Below are 27729 nucleotides of genomic sequence, written 5' to 3'. Positions count from 1 at the left end.
CTCCAATTTTTTAAACATAACACCAATTGCAAAAAGAACCTAATTTAATCAACATGAATGAATCTCAAAACTATTATGTTGGTGGGTGGAACTAGAGGGTATTATGCTAAGGGAAATAAGTCAGTCAGAGAAAGACAACTATCATATGATTGCACTCATATGTGGAATTTAAGAAACAAAACAGAGGCTCATAGAGAAAGGGAGGGGAAAATAAGATGAAAACAGAGGGAGGCAAACCATAAGAGATTTAACTATAGGAAATAAACAGGTTTGCTGGAGGGGATGTGGGAAGGGGGATGGGGTAACTGGGTGATGGGCAGGAAGGAGGGCACTTGATGTAATGAGCACTGGGTGTTCTATGCAACTGAAGAATCAATAAACTACCTCTGAAACTAATAATACACTATATATTAACTAATTGAATTAAATAAAATTTTTAAAAAAGTATTATGGTGAGCGAAATAAGCCAGACACAAAAGAGTATACTTATCCTATAGCTCTATTTACACAGTTTAAATACATTGGAACAGGGCGCCTGGGTGGCTCAGTTGGTTAAGCAACTGCCTTCGGCTCAGGTCATGATCCTGGGGTCCCGGGATCGAGTCCCGCATCGGGCTCCCTGCTCAGCTGGGGGTCTGCTTCTCCCTCTGACCCTCTTCCCTCTCGTGCTCTCTGTCTCTCACTCTCTCTCAAATAAATAAATAAAATCTTTAAAAAAATAAATAAATACATTGGAACAGGGGTGGGCTGGGGGGACTGCCTGGGAAGAGACACGAAGAAAATTCCTGAGATGGAAATGTTCTCTATTTTAATTAGGGTACACTGATATAGGCAGTTATCAAAACTAATTGAAATGGACAACTGAGACCTGCATTATGATTTCGCTTTATGTAAATAACACTTCAATTAAAAAAAAGAATAAACATAATTAACTTAAATCTGGATACCTATGACAGGGTCTGGGAGGCGGAGTCATGACCTGCCGCCTTCAGAAGACCCCAAATTCTCACCAGCTTTAAAAGGAACAACAAACCCCAGACCAGAACCGGAGAGAATAGCGAGCCAACAGCAGGGAGGGCCAGAGCCTAAGAAATCGCTAGAGGTCTGGGAGCCGGTGTCGAGCAGACGCCCACACCTCGGCGCCCGGGTGTCCCACGAAAATAAGCCCCCGCCCCCTTTTCCGGTGCGCACATGGCCGTCTCGGTGTGCTTTCCGGAAGGGTCCGGGGAGAAAAGGAGCCACTGCGAAAAAGGAACCGGCAGCAGCTTGGTTCCTGCGCGGATGCTGGGGCTGTAGGCGCCGCGCTTTCGGCTCGTTGCCGCTCACAGGGAAGAGGACGCCGGGGCTCGCTTTCCCTCCGCTGCCTCCGCCACTGCCATGATTCCAGTGTCGCTGGTGGTAGTGGTGGTGGGCGGCTGGACTGCCGTCTACCTGACCGACTTGGTACTGAAGGTGAGGGCCTCGGGCCTAAAGCCCAAGCCCGCGGTGTCCAGGGCCGGGGCGCAAGGCCCGAGGCCTTTTCTCTTCCTCTGCCTCGCGCCTCCCGGGCTGTAAGCCGCGCGGCCAGTATCCACGTGCGCCTTTCCGCGTGGCGCCCGGGCCCCGTGGAGTATAAAACACGGCAGACCGCCGGAGGGGTGTGGCGGTCTGCGCAGCTGCCGCAGTCGCATTGCGGGGCGCTGCAGGCCCCGCTGCCTTCGGGTCCTGCCCGGGAGGCGCCAGTAGTGGGTTCGGGAGGGTCGGGGTTTTGCCAGACCCCGCGGCAGTGCACCTGGGAGGAAAATAAAAAGTCCGCCTAGGAAAGGCATTGTTTTCCCTCGTTGTCTTTAAGGCCACGACCCTCCAAAGACTGGTACTGGAACGAATCTAAATCAAGTTGTGTTTTAGACCAGCGGGCTCGAACTTTAAAAGTGCATACAATCATTTGGGGTTCCGGTTAAAATTGCTTTCTGATTCAGCAGGTTTGGGGCGGGGCCTAAGATTCTGCATTTGTAACCAGTTCCCAGGTGCTACCAGTGTTGTTGGTCTACAGACCAAACTTCAAAGTAGCATACTCAGGGAACAAGGATTTAAATAACTAGTTTCTGGGGCGCCTGGGTGGCTCAATCGTTAAGCGTCTGCCTTCGGCTCAGGTCATGCTCCCTGCTCGGCGGGAAGCCTGCTTCTCCCTCTCCCACTCCCCCTGCTTGTGTTCCCTCTCTCGCTGTGTCTCTCTCTGTCAAATAAATGAATAAAATCTTTAAAAATAAATAACTAGTTTCTGACTACTACAATTCTAATTTGCACCCTGTACCCACTTCTTCACACTAATCTCCTTCCCCCACCCTACATGTACATCCCGGGTGCACGGTCCACTTTTCAGCTATTTGGGAAGGGTAGCAAAAATTATGCACAATTGTCTGACCACATGTTTCAAGCAACCTGTGAAATTGAATGGGGGGGGAAGGTAACAATAAAGTCATTACAACATACAGATTTTATTCCACAGTACAGTTCTCAAGTGTTTAATAAAACCTTCATGTTATGAATACCGTTTTAAATAGAATATTACAGTTTAGTATTGTGTGTTTTAGGTGTAACAGTAAAATGAAATGATACTTGTGCTTCTTTGTTGGATTTAAACTTACAAAGTGAGGAGGTTTTACAGGAGAGTCCTTAGAGCAAGGGCTGGGTTCAGCCACTTCCCAGCCTTTGTGACCTTGGCCAAATTACTCTCTGTGCCTTGGTTTCTTCATCTTCAAAATGGAAGTAATAATGGTAAGGATCTTCTGAGATTGTAGAGAGGATTACATTAGTTCATGCACATAAAGCTTTGCTATTCAACCTAAAATTCAAGTGCCAGCAGCACTCGCATCATCTGGGAACTTGTCAGAAATGTAGAATCTCAGGCCTTATCTCGGACCTACAGAATCAGAATCTGTATCTTTACAAGATCCTTAGGTGCTTCCTCTGCAGGTACTTGGCATAGTGTTCAGCATATAGCAGTACCAGCCACTGCTTCTTTAAACAGTGATTTTGTTTAGAAAAAACAAAACCACGTGATTTCCTCATGTTGCATATGTGACAAAAGTCCAAAATAAAAAGAACTTTTCAAACCTCTACAGTCTCTGGTCAAGTGTGTGAGGTGATCAGGTTACTTCACTTTCAGTAACAGCCCTTAGTTCTCCAACAGAGCACTATTCCTTGAGCGAAAGACCTAACTCTCACTCAGAATATCTCCTGGGGAATGGAGAAACCTCAAGTTTTAGGAGTCCACACCTTCAGCTTCTCTGCTTCCAACTTGGTCGGCTGTTCCACGTTTGGTTCTTCTAAGATTTCCTTAGTAGACATATACTAAACGGGTGTGTCACTCTACTTTTCCAAGTCCTGGAAAACAAGCAAGTTTTTAAAACTTCACCTAAAGACTGAGAACAGAGAACATTACGGATCCAAAGGCGAACAGATACTTATATTCAGTCAGGTCATTTCTTATGACTGATAGGGCTGAAATATCCTTCTAGAGACAAATTTCTCAAATGGATGAGCATCAATATAACAAAATACATAACTGCTTTCTGTAACTGAGGGGTAATAGGGGTCAGTGTCAGGGTATATAAAACAAAATCCTGAACTACTCAAGGACTTCAGACTTCCCTAAAGATATAACGCTTGTTAAGCTGTGTATAGCAGCTATCCCCTCAACCCTGAAAAATTTAAGTTGCTAAGACCCAAGATGACTTTACGTAAGTTTTGTACTTTTAAATGATCAAAGGCAGCCTAATTTCTTAGGGTTGTTGCTCATAAAAGGATAGAAGGCACTGATTCCAACTAACTCGTCCCCTGTGTTGGATTGGTTGGGGGTCTTTTTAAATTATAGCACAAGACCTCTTTTTGTCGTAACAAGGCTTCTAGAACTCTGCTGTCTAGTGTGGTAGCCACTAACTACATGTGGTCATGGAGCATTTGAGATGGCACTAGTCCAAACTGAAATGTGCAGTAACACTGGATTCAAAGACTTACATACAAATAAGTAAATGGAATGTAAAATATTTCAGTAGTTTATTTATTACATGTTGAAATGATAATATCTTAGATATTTTTAGTTTAAAAATATATTTAAATTAATCTGTTTCTGTTTACTTTTTAAAATTCAGCTACTAGAGAAGTTAAAATTATATATGTGGCTTGCATTTGTGGCTCTCACATTTCTGTTGGACAGTGCTCCTCTAAGCAGAGCTCAGCAAACTTTTTCTGTAAAGGGCCAGATGATAAGTATTTTAGGCTTTGTGAGCCACATAGCATCTCTGTCACATATTCTTGGTTTTTGTTGTCTTTTTTTTACAATCCCTTAAAAATGTAAATACCATCCTTAGCTCACAGGCTGTACGAAAACAGGCTGTATTATGGGGTCCCTGGCTGTCTCAGTCGATAGAACATGTGACTTGATCTCAGGGGTCGTGAGTTTGAGCCCCACATTGGGCATAGAGATTACTTTTTAAAAAAAAGAAAAAGAAAAACAGGGTGTAGGCCACATTTAACCCATGGGTCATAGTTTGCCAGACCCTAACCTCAGTAGACCAGCTAGTCTGAGACCTTTAATATCCTGAAGAATGAACATAAATCTTTTAAATTATAAGTGTCTGGACAGTCAGTGTCTTGCTTTCCTATAGAAAAGACTTTTTTGATTTTCTTAAACTTCATACATGTTCTTCAAAACTGAGTGATGTTGAACTTTTCTTTCTCTCCTAGTCATCTGTGTATTTTAAGCATTCTTATGAAGACTGGCTGGAAAACAACGGATTGAGCATCTCCCCTTTTCACATAAGATGGCAAACTGCTGTTTTCAATCGTGCCTTTTACAGTTGGGGACGGCGGAAAGCAAGGATGCTTTACCAGTGGTATTCTTCATTTTCTTTTTTTTGTTTAAATCAGTCGTTGTGATCATGAGAAATGCTTGTTGAATGAACTGTTTCCATTATTTTCCAATCTGCTGAGTTTTAAAATGGCAGTATAAAACTTTTCTAGTTTTATATAAACTTAGGAGATTACATCATTGTACTTTTGCATACATCAAAAATCCAGGTTCTGTATCTTGATCTGAGTGGTAGATACATGGGTGCACATGTAAAAATTCTGTGAGCTGTCTGTATGAGACTTGTGCACTTCACCGTGTAAGTTATACACTACTAGAAATGCAAAAACAAAAGAAATGCAAAAAAAAATTGGAGCATTTTCTATCAGGAAACTAATTCTGTAGAATTCTGTCCCCTGTCATCACACATAGAAACAAGGGTCCAGGGAGTCATAGGATGCCCAGAAGTCTGCAGGCTTTTCCCTATACTTCTTTTGTGATACCCCTCCAGGGGAATGATATTTAAAATATTTCACAACCATGGGACGCCAGCTAGTCTAGGCTCAGTCGTTAAGTGTCTGCCTTCGGCTCAGGTCATGATCCCAGGGTCCTGGAATCGAGCCCCACATTGGGCTCCCTGCTCGGCGGGAAGCCTGCTTCTCCCTCTCCCACTCCCCCTGCTTGCGTTCCTGCTCTCGCTGTCTCTCTGTCAAATAAATAAAATCTTTAAAAAAAAATAAAATATTTCACAACCAGTAAGGCATATACACAAACCAATTGGGAAAATGGCCAGCCAGATTGTAGCAGCAGGGTTCTGGAGTACCCTGGCCATGCCAGGCATACCCCTTTAGTTTAACAAATTTTTTCAATCGAGGAGCATGTAGTGTTTATTGTTAAGAGGTTCATAATGATCTTTGGGACACCGTAGAGACTGACAGGTTTTGTAGTTGGCAGAATTTCTAGTGTGGGCATAGGAGGCCTTTGTCTAAATTCCTTTTTTTTTTTTTTTTTAAAGATTTTATTTATTTATTTGACAGAGAGATAGAGAGCACAAGTAGGCAGAGTGGCAGGCAGAGGGAGAGGGAGAAGCAGGCTCTCTGCTGAGCAGGGAGCCGGACATGGGGCTTGATCCCAGGACCCTGGGATCATGACCTGAGCCGAAGGCAGCCGCTTAACCGACTGAGCCACCCAGGCGCCCCTGTCTAAATTCCTTTTTGCTAGAAATTTAGCTCCAAATGGAATAGAGCTAAATGTAAATAATCAGATCATTATAAAGCAAAATATGTAATAGCGGATCAAACAAAATAGAAAGAAGGAAATTATAAAGAGCAGAAATCAGTGAAATAAAAACTATACAGAAAGAAAATCAGAAAAGTCAAGTGTTGGTTCTTTGAAAAGATTGATAAAACTAATAAACCCCTTCCATAATTATGAAGAAGAAAACACAAGTAACTAAAAATCAGAATTGAATGGTTAGTATAAAAAAGATAAAAAGCAGTAAGCATTAGCAAGGATGCAAAGAAAAGGGAACCCTAGTGTACTGTTGATGGTAATATAAATTGGTGCAACCACTGTGGAAAACAATATGGAGGTTTGTCAAAAAAAATGAACTAAAATACCAGCAGATGGTAGCTACACTTGTAGTGAACACAGGTATAAACTTGTTGAATCACCATGCTGTACAGTAAAATTAATGTAACATTGTATGTCAACTATACTTCAATCTAAAAAAATTTTTTTGAAAAATACCATATGATCCAGTAATTCCACTACTGGATATTTAGCCAAAGGAAATAAAAACACTAATTAAAAAAGATAGATGCACCCCTATGTTTATTGCAGCATTATTTACCATAGCTGTGATATAGAAGCAGCCCAAGTGTCCATCAATAGATGAATGGAGGGGCGCTTGGGTGGCTCAGTTAGTTAAGTGTCCAACTCTTGATTTCAGCTCAGGTCATGATCTCAGGGTCGTGAGTTCGAGCCCTGTGTCAGGCTGTGCACTGGGTGTGGAGCCTGCTTAAGACTCTCCTTCTCCCTCTGCCTCTTGCCACCCCCCCTTGTTCTCGGCCCCCACCTCTCAAAAAAAATAATAAATAATAATAAAAGCTTAAAAAAAAAGACGAATGGAGGTGCTCTTCGGTGACTCAGTCAGTGGACCCTCCGACTCTTGGTTTCAGCTCAGATCATGATCTCATTGATCATAGGATCAAGCCCTGCTTCGGCTCCACACTCACCGGGGAGTCTGCTTGAGGATTCTCTCCCTCTGCCCCTCCCCCCACTCGCTCTCTCATTCTCTCTCTAGAATGAATAAATCTTTTTAAAGAAAGATGAATGGATAAAGAGGGTGTGGTATATATACATAATGGAATATTAGCCATAAAAAAGAATGAGATCTTGCCATTTGCAACAACATGGATGGACCTAGAGGATATTATTATAAGTGAAATAAATTAGACAGGTCCAGACAAATACTGTATGATTCTACTTACATGTAAAAACAAAACAAATGAACAGCCAAACAAAAACTAAGCAGAGTCTTAAATAGAACAAACTGTTAGTTGCCGGACAGGAGGTAGGCAGGGGTATGGGTGAAATAAGTAAAGGGGATTAAGAGGTACAAATTTTCAGTTACAAAATAAGTCACGGAGATGAAAAGTACAGCGTAGGGAATATAGTCAATAATACCGTAATGATATTGTATGATGACTACACTTAGCATGGTGAGTATTGAATAATGTATAGAATCGATATGTTGTATATCTGAAACGAATATGTTAATTGTACTTCAATTTAAAAAAAAATCAGAATTGAGAAAAAGGAACATTACTGCCTATTCCATAGATGTTTTTTAAAAAAATGAAACTATTGTGAACAATTCTGTGCCTATACATTTGACAATTTAGATGAAACAGACAAGTTCCTTGAAAAACACAACTTATAAAAAGTTAGAAAATATGGGGTACCTGAGTGGCTCAGTCGGTCGGGCATCTGCCTTTGACTCAGATCATGATCCTGGAGTCCTGGGATCGAGTCCCACATCAGCTCCCTGCTCAGCGGGGAGCCTGCTTCTCCCTCTCCCTCTGCTGCTCCCCCTGCTTGCACTCTCTCTCTCTCTCTCTGGCAAATAAATAAATAAATAAAATCTTTTAAAAAAAAGTTAGAAAATGTAATAGATTATTCCCAACTGTAGAAGGGTAATTAGTAATTATTAAAACAGTAGAAGGAGACTGTTGTTAAAGTTTACCATGTTAATATTTAAGCTCATCACAAAATATAGCTAAAATAAAATGCAAACAGAAGAATTGGTAGGGGAAAAAGGAAATGGATGTCTATAATGTCAAAAGAGCTTTTTGTAATTATATGAGAACGAGATCAAAACAATTCTATGTAAATGGGCAAAAGACATGAGAGGAAAGAAACTTTTTATTGGGAACAGTATTCAGCCTCTTCAGCTATGAGAGAATTATAAACTATTACAGTTGCTTAGAGAGATCAGTGCCTGTGCTTCAGTCACATACCTGAAGTTCAAGTAGGAGAACGAGGCAGAAGTAGTGAAATTTTTAGCCATTACTTTGAAGCTATGAAATGTGGCTGGTCGATGAATTTGTTAACCCACAAATTGGAAGGAATTGGGTGTTTATGTGATTTTGTTTCCTCCCGACAGGTTCAATTTTGGAATGGTGTTTGGCGTAATTGCCATGTTCAGCTCTTTTTTCCTCCTTGGGAAAACGCTAATGCAGACTTTGGCACAGATGATGGCTGACTCTCCCTCTTCTTATACTTCCTCCTCTTCTTCCTCTTCCTCTTCCTCCTCTTCCTCTGCTTCTTCCTTTTCATCATCTTCCTCTTCCTCCTCCTCTTCCTCCTCCTCCTCACTTCACAATGAGCAAGTGCTACAAGTTGTGGTAAGTACCTTCTTTTTGCTTTTTAAGTTTATTGCAACACGAATATAAGGTATTTCTTCTGGCTAGCATAACTCCTCTCCATATTATAAATATGGAAATAGATGAAAAGTCTCATTTCTCAAATTACCTGCTTAAACAAAAATATTAATGGGAATCTAGCAAAGATTTGATGCAATATGTAGTAGCAGCAGTAGTAATAGAACAAATGCACCACCATTAAGATTGTCAACAGTTATACAGATACTTGATTCAATTCATGTTGTCTTCTCGAGGTGTTAAATGATTGTTTCTATCAAGGAATGAGGTGACCTATTTAAGATCTCTGTACTGTATAAATAAATTGCATTTTAACCCTGTGTAAAGTGTTCCCCTTTCCTCTTCATGGCTTTCAGACTCTAAGCAATAATATCCTTTTATTTAAAGATATAAGACCTTCAGTAGTCACTGTGATTTCCTGATGTGAAGAATAATGTGCTGAGTTTTACTCCTTTACTCCTTTATAAGCTATTTATAATAATTCTCACTTGAAAGCACATGTATAAACCTATATCTTATTGATGCATGTCTCCAGAGTGCGGAAGGGTGCTTTACCATTGACTAACTTTTATGTCAAATTTTTTACATGTATAGTTTTTATTTCCGTGAGTCATGGGTGTTATGTTCTTAATCATGCTCTTATTAATGGAATAGACTATTTAAGAGCTAGTTACTGATTTTTTTTTAACTCTTCTTTTTGTGGTTTCTACTAGGCTGGGCAACTATGGATAGATTTAGAAGTCATTTGTAGAGAATGATAATGAATCTCTCCTATGGTCATAGCTCTTTTTTAGAGGTTCAAAGGATTCGCCAGGTGAGGCCTCAGAAGAGATGATTTATTTCTTCGACATTTACTAAATGTATTCTGCCTACTGGCCCTATGCTGAATCCTGCTTATATGGGGAACAAAATCCAATCCTAGCACTCATGGAGCTTTTAGTCTGGAGGGAGAGCTGCCGTGATTGTGCTACAACTGGACAGAGTACCAGGTACTATGGCACAGAGAAGAGGCATGCTGAGATGTCCCTGGCCCTGGGAAGAGAGGAGAGGAGAGCTTCAAGGGAAGGGTGAGGAGACTCCCCATAGCCTCTAAGGAAAGGTGGCAGTTAAGCATCCCAGTAACAGAGAACCATATTTGCCTATTAAAGATCTCTATACCGTATAAATAAATTGCATTTTAACCCTATGTAAAGTGTTCCCCTTTAGGGAGGGGGCAATAATAGAGTAATAATAACAGTGCTTCCTGTGTGAGGTTTTTGTGCCCATTTTATTTTATTCTTGCAACAATCTAGAGATAAGTATCTCATCACAGATGAGAAAACCAAGGGAGGGAGATGTTAAGCCACTTGCCTGTAGTCACAGCTTATAAATGGTGGGCCCATTGTTCACCCACCACTGACTTCAGAGCCATTATGCTGTACTCCCTAAAGAAAGACCAGTAATTCTTCAAGGAACTATAAAGTAACTTTCACCTGTGTCTGGGTGGTATATTGGTGTATGGTATATGGTACAGGAGATAAGATGGGAAATAGAGATAGGGTCTGGGTTATGAAAGACCATTCTAAAAAGGTTTTTTTTGGGGGGGGGTATCTGGCTGGCTTAATAAGGCTGGAGTCATCCTAAACTCTCAGGCTACACAACAGGTTATTGTTTGCTAAAGAAGAGATACTAGAAAAAGAAGCAGGTTGGGAGGAAATGTGATCATTCACCTGTCTGCCTGCTAGGATTAGAATGGCAAAATGTTTTTATTATTTCTTCTTTCTGCTTCTCAGTTTATTCATAGAGTTCACAAAAATATTGACTCTGTTAGGAGAGTCATGCTTCAGAACCACGAAAAAGCTGTCCTCTGTAGTCCACTGTGCATATTTATGTGTGCATTTAAGAATGTTAAGTCTTCTGGCTTTGATATGAGTTCTTGTAGCTCAGAGAACGTACTTTCTATTTTACATTATAATTCCTACAGCCTCATTCAGTATTAAATCCCAAAAACCTGGCACTCTGTGTCATTGAGAGATCAGAATTCTGGTACATCTAATACCCTGTGTGATCATGGCCAAGACAGATGGGCAGTCACATACTGTTGCCAGGAAATAAGACCTACCATCTGTTAGTATAGTCACACACTCAAATCCTTAACCTTATCTCATCATTACATCCATAAAATAATAAAGCAAAAGGGGCGCCTGGATGGCTCAGTTGGTTAAGCATCCAGCTCTTGATTTCGGCTCAGGTCATGATCTCAGGGTTAAGAGATCAAGCCCTGTGTTGGGCTGTGTGCTCAGCATGGAGTCTGCTTGAGATTCTCTCTCTCCCTCTCCCTCTGTCCCTCCCCCGCTCATGCTCTCTCTCTCTCTCTCGCATGCGTGCATGTGCATGTGTGCGCACACTCTCAATAAAATCTTTTAAAAATAATAATAAAGCAAAGGAACCAATGTCCTATTGAATCAAGCCTACTGATGTATTTGAAGTAAAGGTAAAATAAGATGGATACTTATAAAAAGAGAGAGAGTGTATAAGAATTAATCTTAAGTACATAAATTTAGAAGAGGGGTCAGAGAAAAGGAAACTAGTGATCTGAACAGGCAGACCCCTAACAACATGGAAACAGCAGGTATGTAGAAGAGTGTACCCTGATATTCCCTTTTTTTTTTTTTTAAGATTTTATTTATTTATTTGACAGAGAGAGATAGCGAGAGCAGGGACACAAGCAGGGAGAGTGAGAGAAGGAGAAGCAGGCTTCCCGCGGAGCAGGGAGCCTGATGTGGGGCTCGATCCCAGGACCCCGGGATCGTGACCTGAGCCGAAGGCAGCCGCTTAATGACTGAGCCACCCAGGCGCCCCATCCTGATATTCTTAGAAAGAGTTGCTTAGTAGGGGCTGAGTAAAGAGAACTTCAGATAATGAGCATCATAAAAATATTCATATATGTTGACCATTTATTTCCACATCTAGGACTCTAGTTTTAAGGAAACACTTCCAAATATGGAAAAAAAGTATTCATCAAATTCTTCTCCTAACATTATTTATTATAATGAAGAATTAGAAACAATCACAATGTGTAATTGAGGAATGCTTAAGTTATGGGATTGTCATACAGGGAAATATGCATACATTAAAAATGAAAATTATGAAAACTAGTTTCATAACTAAGGAAAGACACTTGCAATTTATGAATTTAGAAAGTGATCCTGCAACATGGTTTGAATCTCCTCTTCAGTTACTAAAGGAGACTTAAAAGTGAAATTCCTCTGTGCACAAAAATAAATTCCAATTGAATTAAAATTGAAACACAAAATCATAAGACCTTGAAAGATAAAAAACAGGTTTCTGGTATATGAACACAGAATTAGGATGACATAAGCATAACACTAATGGCACAAACCATGAATATTGATAGCTTTGATGACATAAAAATTTTTATATATCAAAAAACTAAAAATAAAATTAAGCAAAAGAACTTGGGAATACATCTGTGATATGTATTACAGAGGACTGATCGTAGATATTCGAAGTGATCGTCTAGAGCAATAAGAACAAAAGAACACTCTAGGAGAAAAAAATAGACAAGTCATGAGTAGACTACTCACAAAAGACCTATCAATGGTCAGAAGTAGGGGAAAAATTGAGCTTTAATAATCATCAAAGAGGGGCACCTGGGTGGCTCAGTCATTAAGCATCTGCCTTCAGCTCAGGTCATGATCCCAGGGTCCTGGGATCAAGCCCCACATTGGGCTCTCTGCTCCACGGGAAGCCTGCTTCTCCCTCTCCCACTCCCCCTTGTTTGTGTTCCCTCTCTTGCTGTGTCTGTCAAATAAAATCTTTAAAAAAATAAAAATAAAAATAAAATTTAAAAAAAAACAAAAAAACTAAAAAAATAAAAATAAAAAATAATCATCAAAGAAATATAAATCAGTGAGAAACTTTATTTCCCTCAAATTGCAGATTTGAAATATTTGAATAATACAAGTTTGCCCAAGGTTATGGAAGGGTCTGCTTCTGGTGAACACTTTGATATGTATCAAAGTCCTTTAAATTTTGTGTAATGATAGCATTTATTACTCTCCATGAAGCATAATATTAAACATGGGACAAGAATTATTTAATCCTCAAAATTACCCTTTTATGTAAATGTGGTTATTTCCATTTTAATAGTGAGGAAATTGCAATGTTGGGGGGAATAATCCAAACTTCCTTGAGGTCACTTTAGCTAGTTGGAGATGGATCCAGAATGTCAAACCCAAGTGACATGTCTCCAGAGCCAGAACCAACCATGCTTGTCTAAGAATTTATTCCCCCAAAATATTTGAATATATGTGTCCAAATAGGTTTGTCACAGTATTTATAAGAGGAGAAACTTTTAAAACAATTAAATGCCTAACAGTCTATTTTATAGAATGCAATACAGGTATTAAAAATCATGTTGAGAGGGCGCCTGGGTGGCTCAGTTGGTTAAGCAACTGCCTTCGGCTCAGGTCATGATCCTGGAGTCCCTGGATCGAGTCCCGCATCAGGCTCCCTGCTCGGCAGGGAGTCTGCTTCTCCCTCTGACCCTCCCCCCTCTCATGTGCTCTCTCTCTCTCTCTCTCTCTCTCTCTCTCTCTCTCTCTCTCTCTGTCTCAAATAAATAAATAAAATCTTTAAAAAAAAATCATGTTGAGAAAAAAAATCATGTTGAGCCAGAAAACCCTCGTGGAAAAATGTTTATGATGCCATTAAGTGAAAGGGGCAGGTTTCAAAACTATATCTATAATAAAAGTATAATTTTTTAAAAATATATGTATATGAAAAGACTAGAAGGACATAAAACATTGAGAATGGTTTTTTGTTTTGTGTTTTGGGATCAGGATTATAGGCTTCTGTTTTTCTGAGTTTTCCAGTTTATAATTAAAATAATAATAAGACAGGAGGAATTTCCTCTAGAAGGATACTTTTAGGGTCCAACTCCTGGACTATGAGAAATAGATGCTCAGTGTGTAAATAATGATGCCTGGTGTGCCCCACCTAACCTAATTTATGGAATTTCTCCTTAACAGTTGACATAACTTGGGAATGATTATTTATCTTACAAGGCGATTCTTGGGTATCTAAAAAACTATACCATGCAGCCCTGACAATAGCAAACTTGCTTTGTGTATGCAGTGATACATGCACATCATCTTAGGAGCGTGTGCTTGCAAGACAACTTCTGCTTCTTCATAGGTCCTTGATATGTCTATATGTTCAAAGAACTTATTTCCTGCATTAAATTTTAATATAATACTTATGTATCATTTTGATACTATTTTTCTGACCAAGGTACTAGACAAATTTGATGGAATCAAAGAAATGGAGGTCATGGTGCTCCCACTCCTACACCAATGAGGCACTTGATTACACTACTCTTAATTACCAGTGCTCATGTAACTCAAGAATATTAAAATGAAAACTCATTGATGGGAGGCAGGAATATCCTATATTACTCACTTAAGTACTTGGAACCTTGCAATAACAATTCAGAAGAAGGACTAGGAATTGTAATAAGAATTTCCAAATCAGGCTTCTAGCCCCTGAGGGTAGAACAGTTGCTGACTCTGTCATTGTCACGCCGCATTCCCTGACACTTTGCCAGGTTCCCTAATTCTTTCCCATGGTGAATACTTCAGGAAGCTAAAGTTTTTACTTTTTTTAAAGATTTTATTATTTATTTGACACAGAGAGAGCATAAGCAGGCGGGGAGGAGCAAGGGCAGAGGGAGAAGCAGGCTCCCCGCTAAGCAGGGAGCCCGATGCAGGGCTCCATCCCAGGACACCGGGATCATGACCTGAGCCGAAGGCAGACGCTTAAACGACTGAGCCACCCAGGTGCCCCGAAAGTTTTGACTTTTTAACCTGGTGTTTACTGTTATCTTTAGACTGGTGGTGTGCTTAGTTCAAAAACTGCCTAGTTCAAAAAAACTGATGTTTTTACTTTTATTGTGATACAGTAGTGAAGTGAACCACTGCTATTCATATTACTTTTACTTTTTTTAAAAAAGATTTTATTTCTTTATTTGAGAAAGACAGAACACGAGCAGGAGTGGGGGGCATGGGGGTTGCGAATTCTCCAGCAGATTCAGTGCTGACCACCGAACCTGAAGCGGGGCTCAAGGCAGGACTCAATCTCATGACACAGAGATCATGACCTGAGCTGAAACCAAGAGTCAGATGCTTAACCAACTGAGCTACCCAGGCACCCCTACTTTTAGTTTACAGAACCTTCAGCCTGGAAGTTTAAGCTTTAACCTGGAGTGAACATCGTGGTTTCTTTGTGCCCATGTGTGTATTTATCATTGTGTCTGTGAACAGGTTCCTGGTATAAATTTACCTGTCAACCAACTGACCTATTTCTTCGCTGCAGTTCTCATTAGTGGTGTTGTACATGAAATTGGACATGGGATAGCAGCTATTAGGTAATATTTTTCTTTCTACTACATGTAAAAACTTTTTACTTAGAAGGGTTTATTACTAAAATCTAAATTTGATAGTTTTTTCTTTCTGTGGATATTGCCCAGTGCATATCCACATTATTTTGAGGTACCTTCTCTTTTATAATGGTTAATATATTGATGAATATACTCAAATAACTATGTGCACATCTGTAATCTAGGTCTTCTACCCTTTGCCTTTTGCCAGCCTGGTTATATCTTCATGGTGCTTTAAGATTTTCATCAAACCCTGAAACCTAATCTTTATATTCATCATTAGGTTGGAATGATAACTGCTACACTTGGAGACCACCTACCTGCCTTCTTAGTACTTTGTTTGACTTATTGGCTGAAATACTTTCCTACTTCTACTCATGGCCTCTGCTGGCTAGAGCAAGAACATTGAAAGCTCTGGGTTTGTTAACAAATATCATAGCCTATCTAGATACCCAAGTAGAAGATAAGAGAGGATGAGACCTGGAACTTGCTTTAAGTATCATGCCCTGTTCTTGTCTTGACTACTCAAATGTGTCATTGTAATTACACCTGAGTATTTTAAAGGCTCCTAAACGTAGAAAGTTGTGGTAAGGGAGCACAATGCCCCCTTCACTCCCACTGACAATTACTGCCATGGTGAACACACATACTGATGGGAATGTGTTTTATCCTCTGGGTATGTGGACCAGATAAAAGATTTTATAGAATTTTTTCTTATTACTTTCCAGTTGCTTATGAACAAGAGTCTGTTGACTGCTGATAAACCCTCATCTTGACAGCATATACTGTTACACAAGTGTGACATATAGTGGTTTAAGTGGGCAGCTACTTTTTTTTTTAATCTCTCACCTTTGCTTCCTTATTTTTAGCATTGCAGCTTTTAGGGTTTTGCATATAAAATCATTGTTATTAACAGTTTAATACTTCAATGTATGTTTGTGAAACAGTGTGGGTAATCTTTTATGAAATCCAACTGCCAAGTGAAAGTAAATTTTACAGTCATATTCAGTACTAAATGACAGCACAATATATTTGGGGAATGGTTTTTTAGAGTAGCTGTTTGGTCTTATGAGGCTATTATATGTAATTCCATTTTTAGAGAATGAATTGATAAAAAATAGTTCTCTTAAGGACAGTTTGAGCATTATGCATATTTAAGTATACTTATTTTAACAATAATTCAAGAGGAATACACTTAAATAAACCTCCACTTTTATTAATAATAGCTAAAACAGATAAATATTTAGATACTTTACTTGAATTATACTTTCTTTTGTGTCCGTCTCTGAAAATAAATCAGAGTAAACCATAAAAATGTTTTTCATTTAGTTTTTCACAGAAATATTAACCATGTCTTTATATATGTGACTAATTTCAAGTTATTTGCTCAGCATATTGGTTTCTAAAAGTTTTGAAGTTTTAAGCCTATTTTAGAATGCCCTTGTTTTACATAATAAAATTTCATAGATAACCAAATCTGTATACTATTATAAAATTATGAGATAAATATACGTCATATATGAGTTTATTTTTCTCGACTGTCCAGAGAGACTTGTTAAGCAAGAATTTAAATCACAGTGGTAAGTTTTAAAATACATTATTAATTTGAAAAATGCAGTACTAGTAGTAAATTCCTTTTTCTTATGTGATTTCTTAGGGAACAAGTTCGATTTAATGGCTTTGGGATTTTTCTCTTCGTTATTTATCCTGGAGCATTTGTTGATCTGTTCACCACTCATTTGCAACTTATATCACCAGTCCAGCAGCTAAGGATATTCTGTGCAGGTAACAAACCTAAATTTCTTTATTCATATGTGTATCATTATGGAAAATATTCACATCACAAATGAAAACATCTCACCTTTTGGTTCAGTTTGTAAGATTCTCAGTTAAAAGTAATAAAGCAAGGGGCTCCGAGCTGACTGAGTCTGAGGAGCATGCGACTTCTTGAGCTTGTGAGTTTGAGGCCCATGTTGGGTGTAGAGATTACTTAAATATTTTTTTAAAAAGTAATAAAGCAAAATAATTTACATTCCAGTGTCTTCAAAAACAACTTTAAAAAGGTTGAAAATAAAATGAACAGGACATACTGTGGAAATGTGAACAGGAAATATGACTACGTTGTTAGTTAGACATAGGGGGTGACTTAATAATCATAAGGAGGGTAATCCACAGTGAAAATGTAATCGTTGTGAACTCACTGCATCAAGTAACAAACCATCAAAGCAAAAATGGAAAAGATGCAAGTACAAGGAAAAAACAAAAATGTAATAAAGGAAGCTTATCTCTTAATACATGGCAAGTAAGTATGAAAAGTCAGATCATCAAAACTCAAATTAGTGAAGTAAAATTCAATAAATATGTCAAACTCTGTATCATGACAGTTTCTTTTCAAGTGATCATGAAACATAAAAATTGACCAATTCGGTTCCAAACATAATTGTGGTATATTTAAAAATGATAATGACATAAGTTGTAAAGTTTTGCTAAAAGGAAAATTCACTGCCTTACAGAGTTATGAAATAAGAAATGAAAGTAAGTTAAACATTCAACTGAAGAAGTGAGAAAAGAACTATAAAATAGTTAAGAAGCAATGTAATAAGGATATAGGTAGAAAATTACAAATTAGGAAAAAAAAAAAACCTTGGGCCCAAGAGGTTTTTGAAGAAAAAAAGGATTATACATGGCAAAAAGCATGTATAGACAGAATGACAACTGATACAGAAAAAACTAAATTATAAAAGTGTTCTTTGTTCATCTCTGCACAAAATTTTCAAAAACTTGGATAATTAATTAAAAATATAAATGGCATAAACTCCAGAGAAGATAGAAAAAAAATCTAAATAGGCTAATTACAACGGGAGAAATTTAAAAAGTTGATGAAGAATGTCCCTGAAAGTTTCATAGGTGTAATCCTTTCCAATCTTGAAGGAAAGTTTTTTTTTTAATTCCAACTTATTTATAAACTTTCCATAGTGCATGGAAGAAATTAAAAAAAAAAACTAGACTAATATAACACTGACACAACATCTTGTAAAGTACCAAAAACTCTACATATGGTGTATCTAAACAATGCAAGGATGGTTCAACAATAGGAAATCTTTTTGAAAGTGGTAAACATTATTTACCATTAGGGAAAAGTAATCCTCATCGAGCAGATATTGGACTGGGTATTTAACAAAATCCAACATCCATTAATGGCTAAAAAAACAAAAAATTTCCTTAAGAGAAGTAAAAATAGCTGGATACTTCCTAATGGCATAACACTAACAAGCATTCCTATTAAAGGACAAGACAAGCAATCCCATTATCAATTATCACTGATACCATTAAGTGGGTCTCTAAATATGGGTCAGTACAGTAAGAGGGAAGAAAGGAAAAATATTAGGAGTAGGCCTTTTTTTCAGATACTGTTATATACTTTGGTGGGAGAAGGAAAGGAGAAAAATCAACAGAAATATAGAAAAATTCAGTGAAAAACCTAGTAACCGAATTAATATTTAAAAAACAATAGCGTGGCGTTCGGAGGGGGGAGGGGAGAGTGACATGCGCATGAGGGCTGGAGCGTCCATGAGCGCGCGTGAACGTAAGCACGCGCTTGTTGAGGTAGTGGGAAGCGCATGCGCCGGGCGCTCCCAGAAACACTCGCGTCTTCCGTGTCCTCGGCGTCCTCAGCCACGACTTCCGGGTCTTCTGAGTCTTGTGACTCAACCGCCCACGCCCGCCTCTGGCGCTCGTGCTTTCCTCTGGAACTCTCGCTTTTCTCAGCCTGTAACACAGCCTGCCCAGGAGCCAAAGCCTTTGTGGGGCTCTCAGCCATGGCCTCAAATGACGCTCTCTACATCCCCACAGAAAATTCGGAGATACTTACAGATACTGTGGAGCTGCACCAGATCCATGTGGAGACCGTCCCAGTAGCGACCGTCCCCGTGGCGGCTGTCCCTGTGGAGACCATCCCCGTGGAGACCATCCCCACGGAGACCATTCCTGTCGAGACCATCCCTGTGGAGGCTGTGGCGATGGAAACCATCACAGAGTATGAGATTATCAGCGGCAGTTGGGTCCACGGTGGCCACCACCATCCACCTCTGATCGCACTGCAACCGCTTTTTATCAGCAACTCGAACCAAGGGGACCACGACCAGGAAATAATCATGGTGCAGACACAGGAGGAAGTGGTGGGCTACTACGAGTCAGACAACCTGCAGGCCAACAGCAGTTTCGAGAACCAGATGATCATTCCGGTTGATGAAGACAACGGCTTCCAGCCGACCGTGACTTCCTTGTCAGCTACCACATCACCGTCAACCTACAGCCGCAGCAAGAAGCGCAGCAGAAAGGCCAGCGGTAAGAAAAATTACACCATCGGTGAGCCCCAGGCGGGAAGTAGCAACTCCAAGGAGATGGGCCCCAAGAAATGGGAGCAGAAGCAGGTGCAGATCAAAACTCTGGAGGGTGAGTTCTCTGTCACCATGTGGTCCCCAAGTGAGAAAAGAGACGATGGGACAGGACAGATTGAGAACTCCGCTCCTGATTATTCAGAGTACATGACAGGGAAGAAGCTTCCTCCCGAAGGAATACCTGGTATTGATCTCTCAGATCCTAAACAACTGGCAGAATTTACTAGAATGAAACCAAGAAAACCCAGAGAAGATGCTCCAAGAACAATAGCTTGCCCTCATAAAGGCTGTGTGAAGATGTTCAGGGATAACTCTGCTCTGCGGAAACATCTGCACACACACGGTCCTAGAGTCCATGTATGTGCAGAATGTGGCAAAGCTTTTGTCGAGAGCTCAAAATTAAAACGACATCAACTGGTGCATACTGGAGAGAAGCCCTTTCAGTGCACGTTTGAAGGCTGCGGAAAACGCTTCTCTCTGGATTTCAATTTGCGTACACATGTGCGAATCCATACTGGAGACAAGCCCTACGTATGCCCCTTTGATGGTTGCAGTAAGAAGTTCGCTCAGTCAACTAACCTGAAATCTCATATCTTAACACACGTAAAGAATAAAAACAGCCCGTAAAAAGAGCAGACCTTTCTCAAACTTGGGAAGTGTCTTCTAGGAGTGTGATTGCAAATAAATATGCCTCTCTTGTGCATTGCTTCCAGGAAATAATTTTTTTAATGTTTCCTACACATCTAAGGGTCATGTTTTGATAGAGTAGTAAAAGTAAATTAAAAAAAAGTATTCCTTTATATAAGATAACATTGTTAAGATGCTATATCTTGTTCTGTAATGCTATTTGAAATACATGGTGTTTTTGTAAAGTTTGGTCCCAACAGGAGGATAATTTATGAACCTCACATCAAAAGACCGTTCTTTATACAACTGTTCTAAAAATGGGACTTATTTTCAGGTTTTTTTAAATATGAAGTTCATGTATTGCCTACAAATTTTTAAAGTTCTGTATTTTCCAGATGTTTATATTTAATACTTTTAGGAATGTGTTTGGTAATTCTTAGTATGTTTGTTCTGAATGTTGATAATTTTGCTTGCAACAGATTTTCTTTAAAAATGAACAATTACATATGTAAAGTATTTTCCTGTTTAAAAAAAGTTATATAGGTTTTGTTTGCTATCTTAATTTTGGTTGTATTCTTTGATATAAACACATTTTTCCTAACTTAGCTGCACTGATTTCCATAGTATTGAATATTAGATGTGTTTTAGTAGTATTAGTCAGTTTAAATCTATTTTAGTCATTTTATTTCCCCAAAATACTGTCGGGTGCTGTTGTGTGGTATTTCTCTGCATGTTCAGTTAGTGGTGTTCAGTTGTACAATATATTGTGTGTATATTGGCTTTAACACTTGATGTGTATATCTTGTGTAATAGAAAAAGCAAAAATAAAATACCTCTTCTGAAGAAAGAAAAAAAAGCTTGCCTATATGAATACCATAGCTAGAAAATAGAGAAAATGGGGAGGGTGCTACTGGCATCTGGTGGGTAGAGGCTAGGGATGCCGCTAAACATCCTATAGTGCACAAGACAGTTCCCCACATCACAGAATTATGTGTCCTAAAATGCCACTAGTGCCACCGTCAAAACACTCTGCTCTAGAAAAAGTAAAAATATATAAGTTAGAACAAAGATTCCTTCGGTATACTTACAAACAAATCGTTAATGGACAAGAGGTTGTTTAAATAAAGGAAATGTTTATTGCCACTTAGCCATCATGGGCAAATCTGGAATCTAGAGGGGTGCTGTTCTACCAGCTGCCTCCCTGACAAGAGAAAAGAAGCTGCCCAGAGAGTCAGGAAAGCAGTGCTGCTCTGTGCCCCCTCTGACTGTTTGGATGGGAAAACAATACTATGGTTGTGTGGTGGTATTATCCTGATAAGGGAGAAATGGTGAGAGTGCAACTCTCCTCATGGCAGTCTCCTCATGAACTGCCATCCTGAAGAGTTGGGGGAAAGCTGAATTTAACACATGGTAACAATGGCAAATCTAATCAATGTTGGGGATGGATTATTTTGTGAAATTGTACTGGGACTAGCAATTTGGGGGGGAAGCGGAGTTTATAGCTGTATCCCTAAATTAGTTTCACTAGAGTAAATTCCAGTGGGCAAAAAAAAAGTTTTTGCTTTATTTTTTTTTTAAGATTTTATTTATTTATTTGAGAGAATGAGAGATAGAGAGCATGAGAGGGAAGAGGGTCAGAGGGAGCAGCAGACTCCCTGCTGAGCAGGGAGCCCGATGTGGGACTCGATCCCGGGACTCCAGGATCATGACCTGAGCCGAAGGCAGTCGCTTAACCAACTGAGCCACCCAGGTGCCCTATTTTTGTTTTTTAAATGAAGCTTGAGAGCAATATAAGAAAACACCAGGTGAGTATCTTCTGTAATCTTGAACTGGGAAAGGTTTAATGCAGAGGAGCAATTTGACCACACCAAAATGTAAAATGTCTGCATAGGCAAAACTATAAGCCAAGCCAAAAAACAAACTGGAAGAAAAATTGTAATACCTCTTACAAAGGACCAAATTCGGGGGCGCTTGGGTGGTTGGATAAGCATCTGCCTTCAGCTCAGGTCATGATCCCAGGGTCCTAAGATCGAGTCCCGCATCAGGCTTCCTGCTCAGTGAGGAGCCTGCCTCTCCCTCTCCCCACTCTTGCTCTCTCACTATCTCTCTCTCTCAGATAAATAAATCTTTTAAGGGGACTGACCTGGGTGGCTCAGTCAGTTAAGCGGCTGCCTTCGGCTCAGGTCATGATCCTGGAGTCCTGGGATCGAGCCCCACGTCCGGCTCCCTGCTCAGCGGAGAGCCTGCTTCTCCCTCTCCCTCTGCCTGCCACTCTGCCTACTTGTGCTCTCTCTCTCTCTCTCTCTCTCTCTCTCTGTCAAATAAATAAAATCTTTAAAAAAAATTTTTTTTAAAAAAGGACCAAATTCTTCAATATATACATTCAATAATAATATATACAAATTAGTAAAAAAATGTGAACAGGCGATGGATAGAAATAGTTCTCAACAGAAATACAAATAGTCTTAATAAACATGGAAAATGTACAAGCTTATACTTAAACAAATCAGAACAGATTTTACTTTTAACCTAGCAGATCGCAAAATCTAACATTGCATAGCATCCAGTGTTATTTACAGAGTAGGGAAACCTATGCCAATTATGAGAACATTGATGCAGACTCCCTGGAAGTCAATTGTTTTTTAAGATTTTATTTGAGAGAGAGAGATAGCAAGAGAGAGCATGAGCAGGGAGGAGAGGAAGAAGCAAACTCCCCACTGAGCAGGGAGCCCAACGCTAGGCTGGGAATGGGGCTCATTCCCAGGACCCTGGGATCAGGACCTGCGCCGAAGGCACTCAACTGACTGAGCCACCCGGGTGCCCCTGGAGGTCAATTTTAATGCACATTTTTTTGACCCAACAATTCCATTTCTATGTAACTTTCCATACCTTCATAGATGCATGCTTAATTAGATAGATAACAATATGAACAAAGCTGATTGTTGCAGCATTGTATGAAAAAGTTAAAACAGCCTAAGTGATCATTAGTAGGGAACCTTATAAATAAGTCAGTATGTTTTTTAACATGGATTACTCTGTAATGGATATAAGAACTGGGCATTCTGATAAATTAGGAAAGTAATGGATATAAGAAAATAAAGTGGATATAAGAAATGGAATAGATATGAATATGCAGATGAGGGGAAAGTCCAAAATACATGCATGGAAAAGCAAAATATAGTTTCCAATAAATAGTTTGATACCATTGGTGTATTTAAAAGATCTCTCTGTGTATAGAACAAAAAAGATTGTTTACCCATTCTGTCCTGGACTAGACCTGCTCTGGATATTTCTGGAATTAAACAACTTACAACACTTAAAAAAAAAAAGTGGGAGAACATCTTAACAGTGTGAATAAGGTACATGAAACATGTCTTAGCTAGGTATCTGACTACCCTAATAGCTAAAAATAACAATGGCTTAAACTCTCATAAAACATTCCAAATGTAGGTAATTCAGCACTGATATGTTAATTCTATTATTTGGAGGACTCAGGCCCTTTCTGCCTTGTTAGCTCTATTATTCCCAACATGCAGCTTCTATGTCATGGACTCAGGTTTATCTCCATCATAGCCCCATTCCAGCCATAAGGACAGTGAAATTCCCATCACCTCCACTCATACCCTGTTAACCAAAGCAGGCATATGGCCATACTCAGCTTCCTGTGAGTATAGGAAATGCCTTTGGGTTACATTTCTGTCACTATAAAACATTGGTTCTCAACCACTGGTGCTGTTACCCTCCTGGAGATGTTTGGAATGTGTGGGGCGTAGGCAGTATTCTTTGGTTGCCTCAGTGAGGGGAGAGTACTAATGGCATTTGGTGGATGGGAGCCAGAAATGCTAAACATCCTGTAATGCAAGGGACAGACTTGTACAACTAAGAATTGCAAGGTTCAGAGTGCTAGTAGAGCCCCCACCCTGCCCCATGAGAAAAATTAGTAGAAGAAGGAAAGACTAGGTATGGAAGAAAAGGGTATCTAGTGATGTGCTAGTGATTGTTTAAGCCCTGGCTCTGGAAGGGAGAATGAGGAGCTCTCCATATGTAGCATTTGCTGGTTTCTGTGGTATAATTTCTCCTGCCTTGACCAATTTCAAGGTGCCAACCCAAAGTCCCTGAAGGAGGAATTAGGAAGAGATGTACACAGTCAGCTGTGGCAAGCTGGTAGGACTGGCCTCCCGCATACCACTGAGTTCACTTTCACCTTCTCTATATTTAAGGGGGGGGAAAAAAAAGGAAAGAAAGAAAGAAAATCTCTGTATATATGGTAGAGATGGTTATAGTCTGTGACACGGTGTAAGATACTGTGTTTGGTCCATCGATATTACTCTCCATAATAGTTTAATTCTTAAAACACTCTCTTTTTCCAAGTACCATTTGAATTTCCATGAACCAGCTCAGCAAGAATTTTTTTTTATTTCATCTTAACTTTTATTTGAATAGGTTTGAAATTTTTTTCAAAGATCACAAGTATGCTTCAGTTAATGTGTACATTTTCTGAAAAGAAGATGAAGCAAGTAGAAAATATTAATTCTCTTTATGTTTTATATATGTATTAGAATATATAGATTCTACTAATGTTAAATCATATTAGTATATGGTCTTCTTTGTGTGGTATTGACATGCTCATTTTACATTTCAGAATCTGAAATGGAAGAGGCCTCTAACTGAACATTTTTCCTCGGTACTAAAGTAGTTTTATCTGCTTCACAGCTTCTTCTGGTTACTTCACTAATTTATCAGAATGCCCAGGTATTCTGAAGTCCAGATACCTAGATCATTCCTGCCCCTGGTTGAGCTTATTCCTTTTTTTCCTCTCTTTTCAGGTATCTGGCATAATTTCGTCCTTGCACTCCTTGGTATTTTAGCTCTTGTGCTCCTCCCTGTAATTCTCTTGCCATTTTACTACACTGGAGTCGGGGTGCTTATCACTGAAGTTGCCGAGGTAAATAATGAGGATTACGTGGGGCATTCGTTTACCAGATTCTGTGATGTAACACTTAGCATTTTATGTTAGGAATGTATATTCAAGTTTCCATATGCAGAATGTTCAGTTTCTCCTGAAGAAATTACTATAATCCTTTTGAGTTGAACAAAAAGTTTTTTGAAACCCATTGGCTTTTTAAAAATACTTAAAATTGTTTCTGTTCTGAGTTACAAAGATAGTGTCAAGATTTTCTACCTGTACTTTGTTGATAAAATGCATCATTTAACTTTACTGTTTATTTTTATAACTGTGCTTTTGAGTCAGATGTCCTTATTCCTAAGTAAGAAGATTAAAACCTAGGCTAGCCAGCCAGAACTTTTCACAGGAGCTTAAGTTACTTTCTTCAACTCTTTATTTCACTGCCTTAGACAATAATTACTACAATGGCATCAAGTCTTCTATTCAGACCTTCAGAAGAGGAAAATTACCTTAGTGAGCAACTGGCTCACGTATTCATTGTGCTGATGGTATAGTCTGCATATTTGGGACTGTGTTTAGATAAGGACTTGTCTTACAGTTTTATCCACTGAGGGTATACAAGATAATGAAGGCATCTGATGACTACTTTCACAAAAAATTTAATCAGCTGTTTGGGAAAAACTTTATCATTTTAATCTTGATAGTTGGCAAGTAGGTTTTCTTTCAGTTATGAAAAAATATGAATCTTGGAAAAGTAACTGTAATTGTTAGGTATTATTTTATTAATGTTCTAGGACTCTACATCTTGGATTCAAAGCTGGCTTATTTTCTGCATTAGTCAAAATATTCTACCTGATTAACTCAGTGTCTTTATTATTTGGTCAGATTAATCATAGCTTGTCTTCATACGTTATCTGATTTGGTTGTACCCTCTTCCCAAGGATTCACCAGCCATTGGACCCAGAGGCCTTTTTGTGGGAGACCTTGTCACCCATCTACAGGATTGTCCTGTTACTAATGTACAAGATTGGAATGAATGTCTAGATACCATCGCCTATGAGCCCCAAATTGGTTACTGTATTAGTGCATCAACTTTACAGCAGTTAAGCTTCCCAGTTAGAGGTGTGTATATTTCTTCAGTATAATATAATGCTTCAAGCAGCAGTACTTGCCATTCACCAATTCTTAGACCATGTCTATAGATGTGTTTTGTTCTAATTTCTTTAAAGCAAATCAGTAAAGTAATAATAGGCCCAAACTAGGAAACATTCTTCTTGGTAAGTTGGGTACTAATATTTATATATTGTTGAATTTCTAACTAATTTCATAATATTATATTTGAGTTTTAGGACTCTAGTATCTAATTCTTCACTTAGAAGAACTTGTGTTAAGGCAGCATTCAAGCTCAACCATAACCAATTAACTAAATTCCAGTAACTAAATACCTGCATGCTGTATCGGTGGTGTCCTATCCAAAGCTATTTGGGGTAGTTATTTTATGTAGGCATCTAGAGGAAGTCATTTTGGCATCCGAACATACACTTTGAAGTCAGATCTTTTGTTCTGTGTAGAAAGTGACAAGGTGAAGCAAGTTTATTCTCAGAAGCTGCCAAATTTATTTTGAGTTCTTTCAGCTCTGAAAAATCAGCCTCCCAAGTCTTTATACAAAATCATGGGGCCCAGATTATTATCAGTGTTGAAAAACACAAATTATGTTCACAGACAATCTCTTTAAGTCAAGAAACGCCCTGGATGCTTGTCCACATCTACTTGGGGTTAGGAAATATGATAATCAAGAAAAACTTCACTTAAGTACTGTGTGCAAGAATGGCAGAGTAGTAAGAACTGATTTTTAATTTTTTTTCAAATGTAATCTTCCATTTATAATACATTTTTAAGAACTTTTATTATTCTACAAAGTTTTCAAACATACATAAAAGTCAAGAAAGTAGTATGGGGGTGCCTGGCTGGCTCAATCGAAGGAGCATGCAACTCTTGATCTTGGTCAGGGTTATGAGTTCGAGCCCCACGTTGGGTGTAGAGATTACTTAAATAAATAAAACTTAAAAAAAAAAAGGTAGTATAAATGAAATCCCCTGCATCCTTTTCCCAGCTTCAGTAATTATCAGCATTTTGCCAGCTTTTTTATCTAATCAGCCCACTTTTGAGGGGAGTATTTTAAAGCACATCCCAGGCATTGTATCCTTTCATCCATGAACTTTAGCATGTCTTTAATATATGATGACTTTTTAAACATGACCATAGTACTGTTATTCACACCTAAGAAAATTAACACCAATTCCTAATATCTGGTTGGTATTCACTTTTTCCTAATTGTTTTTTTCATAGTTGGTTTAGATTGGATGGTACCTTTTAGTGTCTTTGAACTTGGAACAATTCCCCCTTTGGGCGGGGGGGATATCATTTAAGAAACAGTCATTGGTTTTGTCGAATTGCCCATATTCTGGATTTGTCTGGCTCTGTGTTATCCTTATGATGTTGTTAACATGTTCAGTTATCCCTCAGATTTCCTATAAATGGTCATTAGGTTTAGAGGCTTGCTTAAATTCTGGATCCATTTT

The 27729-nt window shown here is 39.0% G+C and overlaps 1 protein-coding gene across 4 annotated transcripts in view; it reads left to right on the top strand.

Moving 5' to 3' along the window:
* Positions 1-1258: 1258 nt before the first annotated feature.
* Positions 1259-27729, top strand: part of MBTPS2 (membrane bound transcription factor peptidase, site 2) — a 44340-nt gene continuing 17869 nt past the window's right edge. For 3 of the 4 annotated variants that reach the window (XR_015769486.1, XR_003612196.2, XM_028122599.2), the window contains exons 1-7: positions 1259-1452; positions 4729-4877; positions 8499-8739; positions 15099-15202; positions 16872-16999; positions 25068-25186; positions 26089-26269. Coding sequence is in view for 2 of the 4 variants with exons in the window: in XM_028122599.2 (XP_027978400.1) it covers positions 1378-1452; positions 4729-4877; positions 8499-8739; positions 15099-15202; positions 16872-16999; positions 25068-25186; positions 26089-26269 (997 nt within the window). In the remaining 2 variants the exon portion in view is untranslated. Of the gene's footprint in view, positions 1453-4728; positions 4878-8498; positions 8740-15098; positions 15203-16871; positions 17000-19066; positions 20629-25067; positions 25187-26088; positions 26270-27729 lie in introns of those variants that run through there. The other variant, XM_028122598.2, reaches the window with a different exon arrangement.

This window comes from Eumetopias jubatus, unplaced genomic scaffold (genome assembly GCF_037043125.1).
Source record: "Eumetopias jubatus isolate StellerSeaLion01/CBP00866 unplaced genomic scaffold, mEumJub1_p1.0 scaffold_11, whole genome shotgun sequence".
NCBI classification, from domain to species: domain Eukaryota; kingdom Metazoa; phylum Chordata; class Mammalia; order Carnivora; family Otariidae; genus Eumetopias; species Eumetopias jubatus.
Note: the sequence above shows the minus strand (reverse complement) of the source record. Positions and strands in the feature narration are given on the sequence as shown.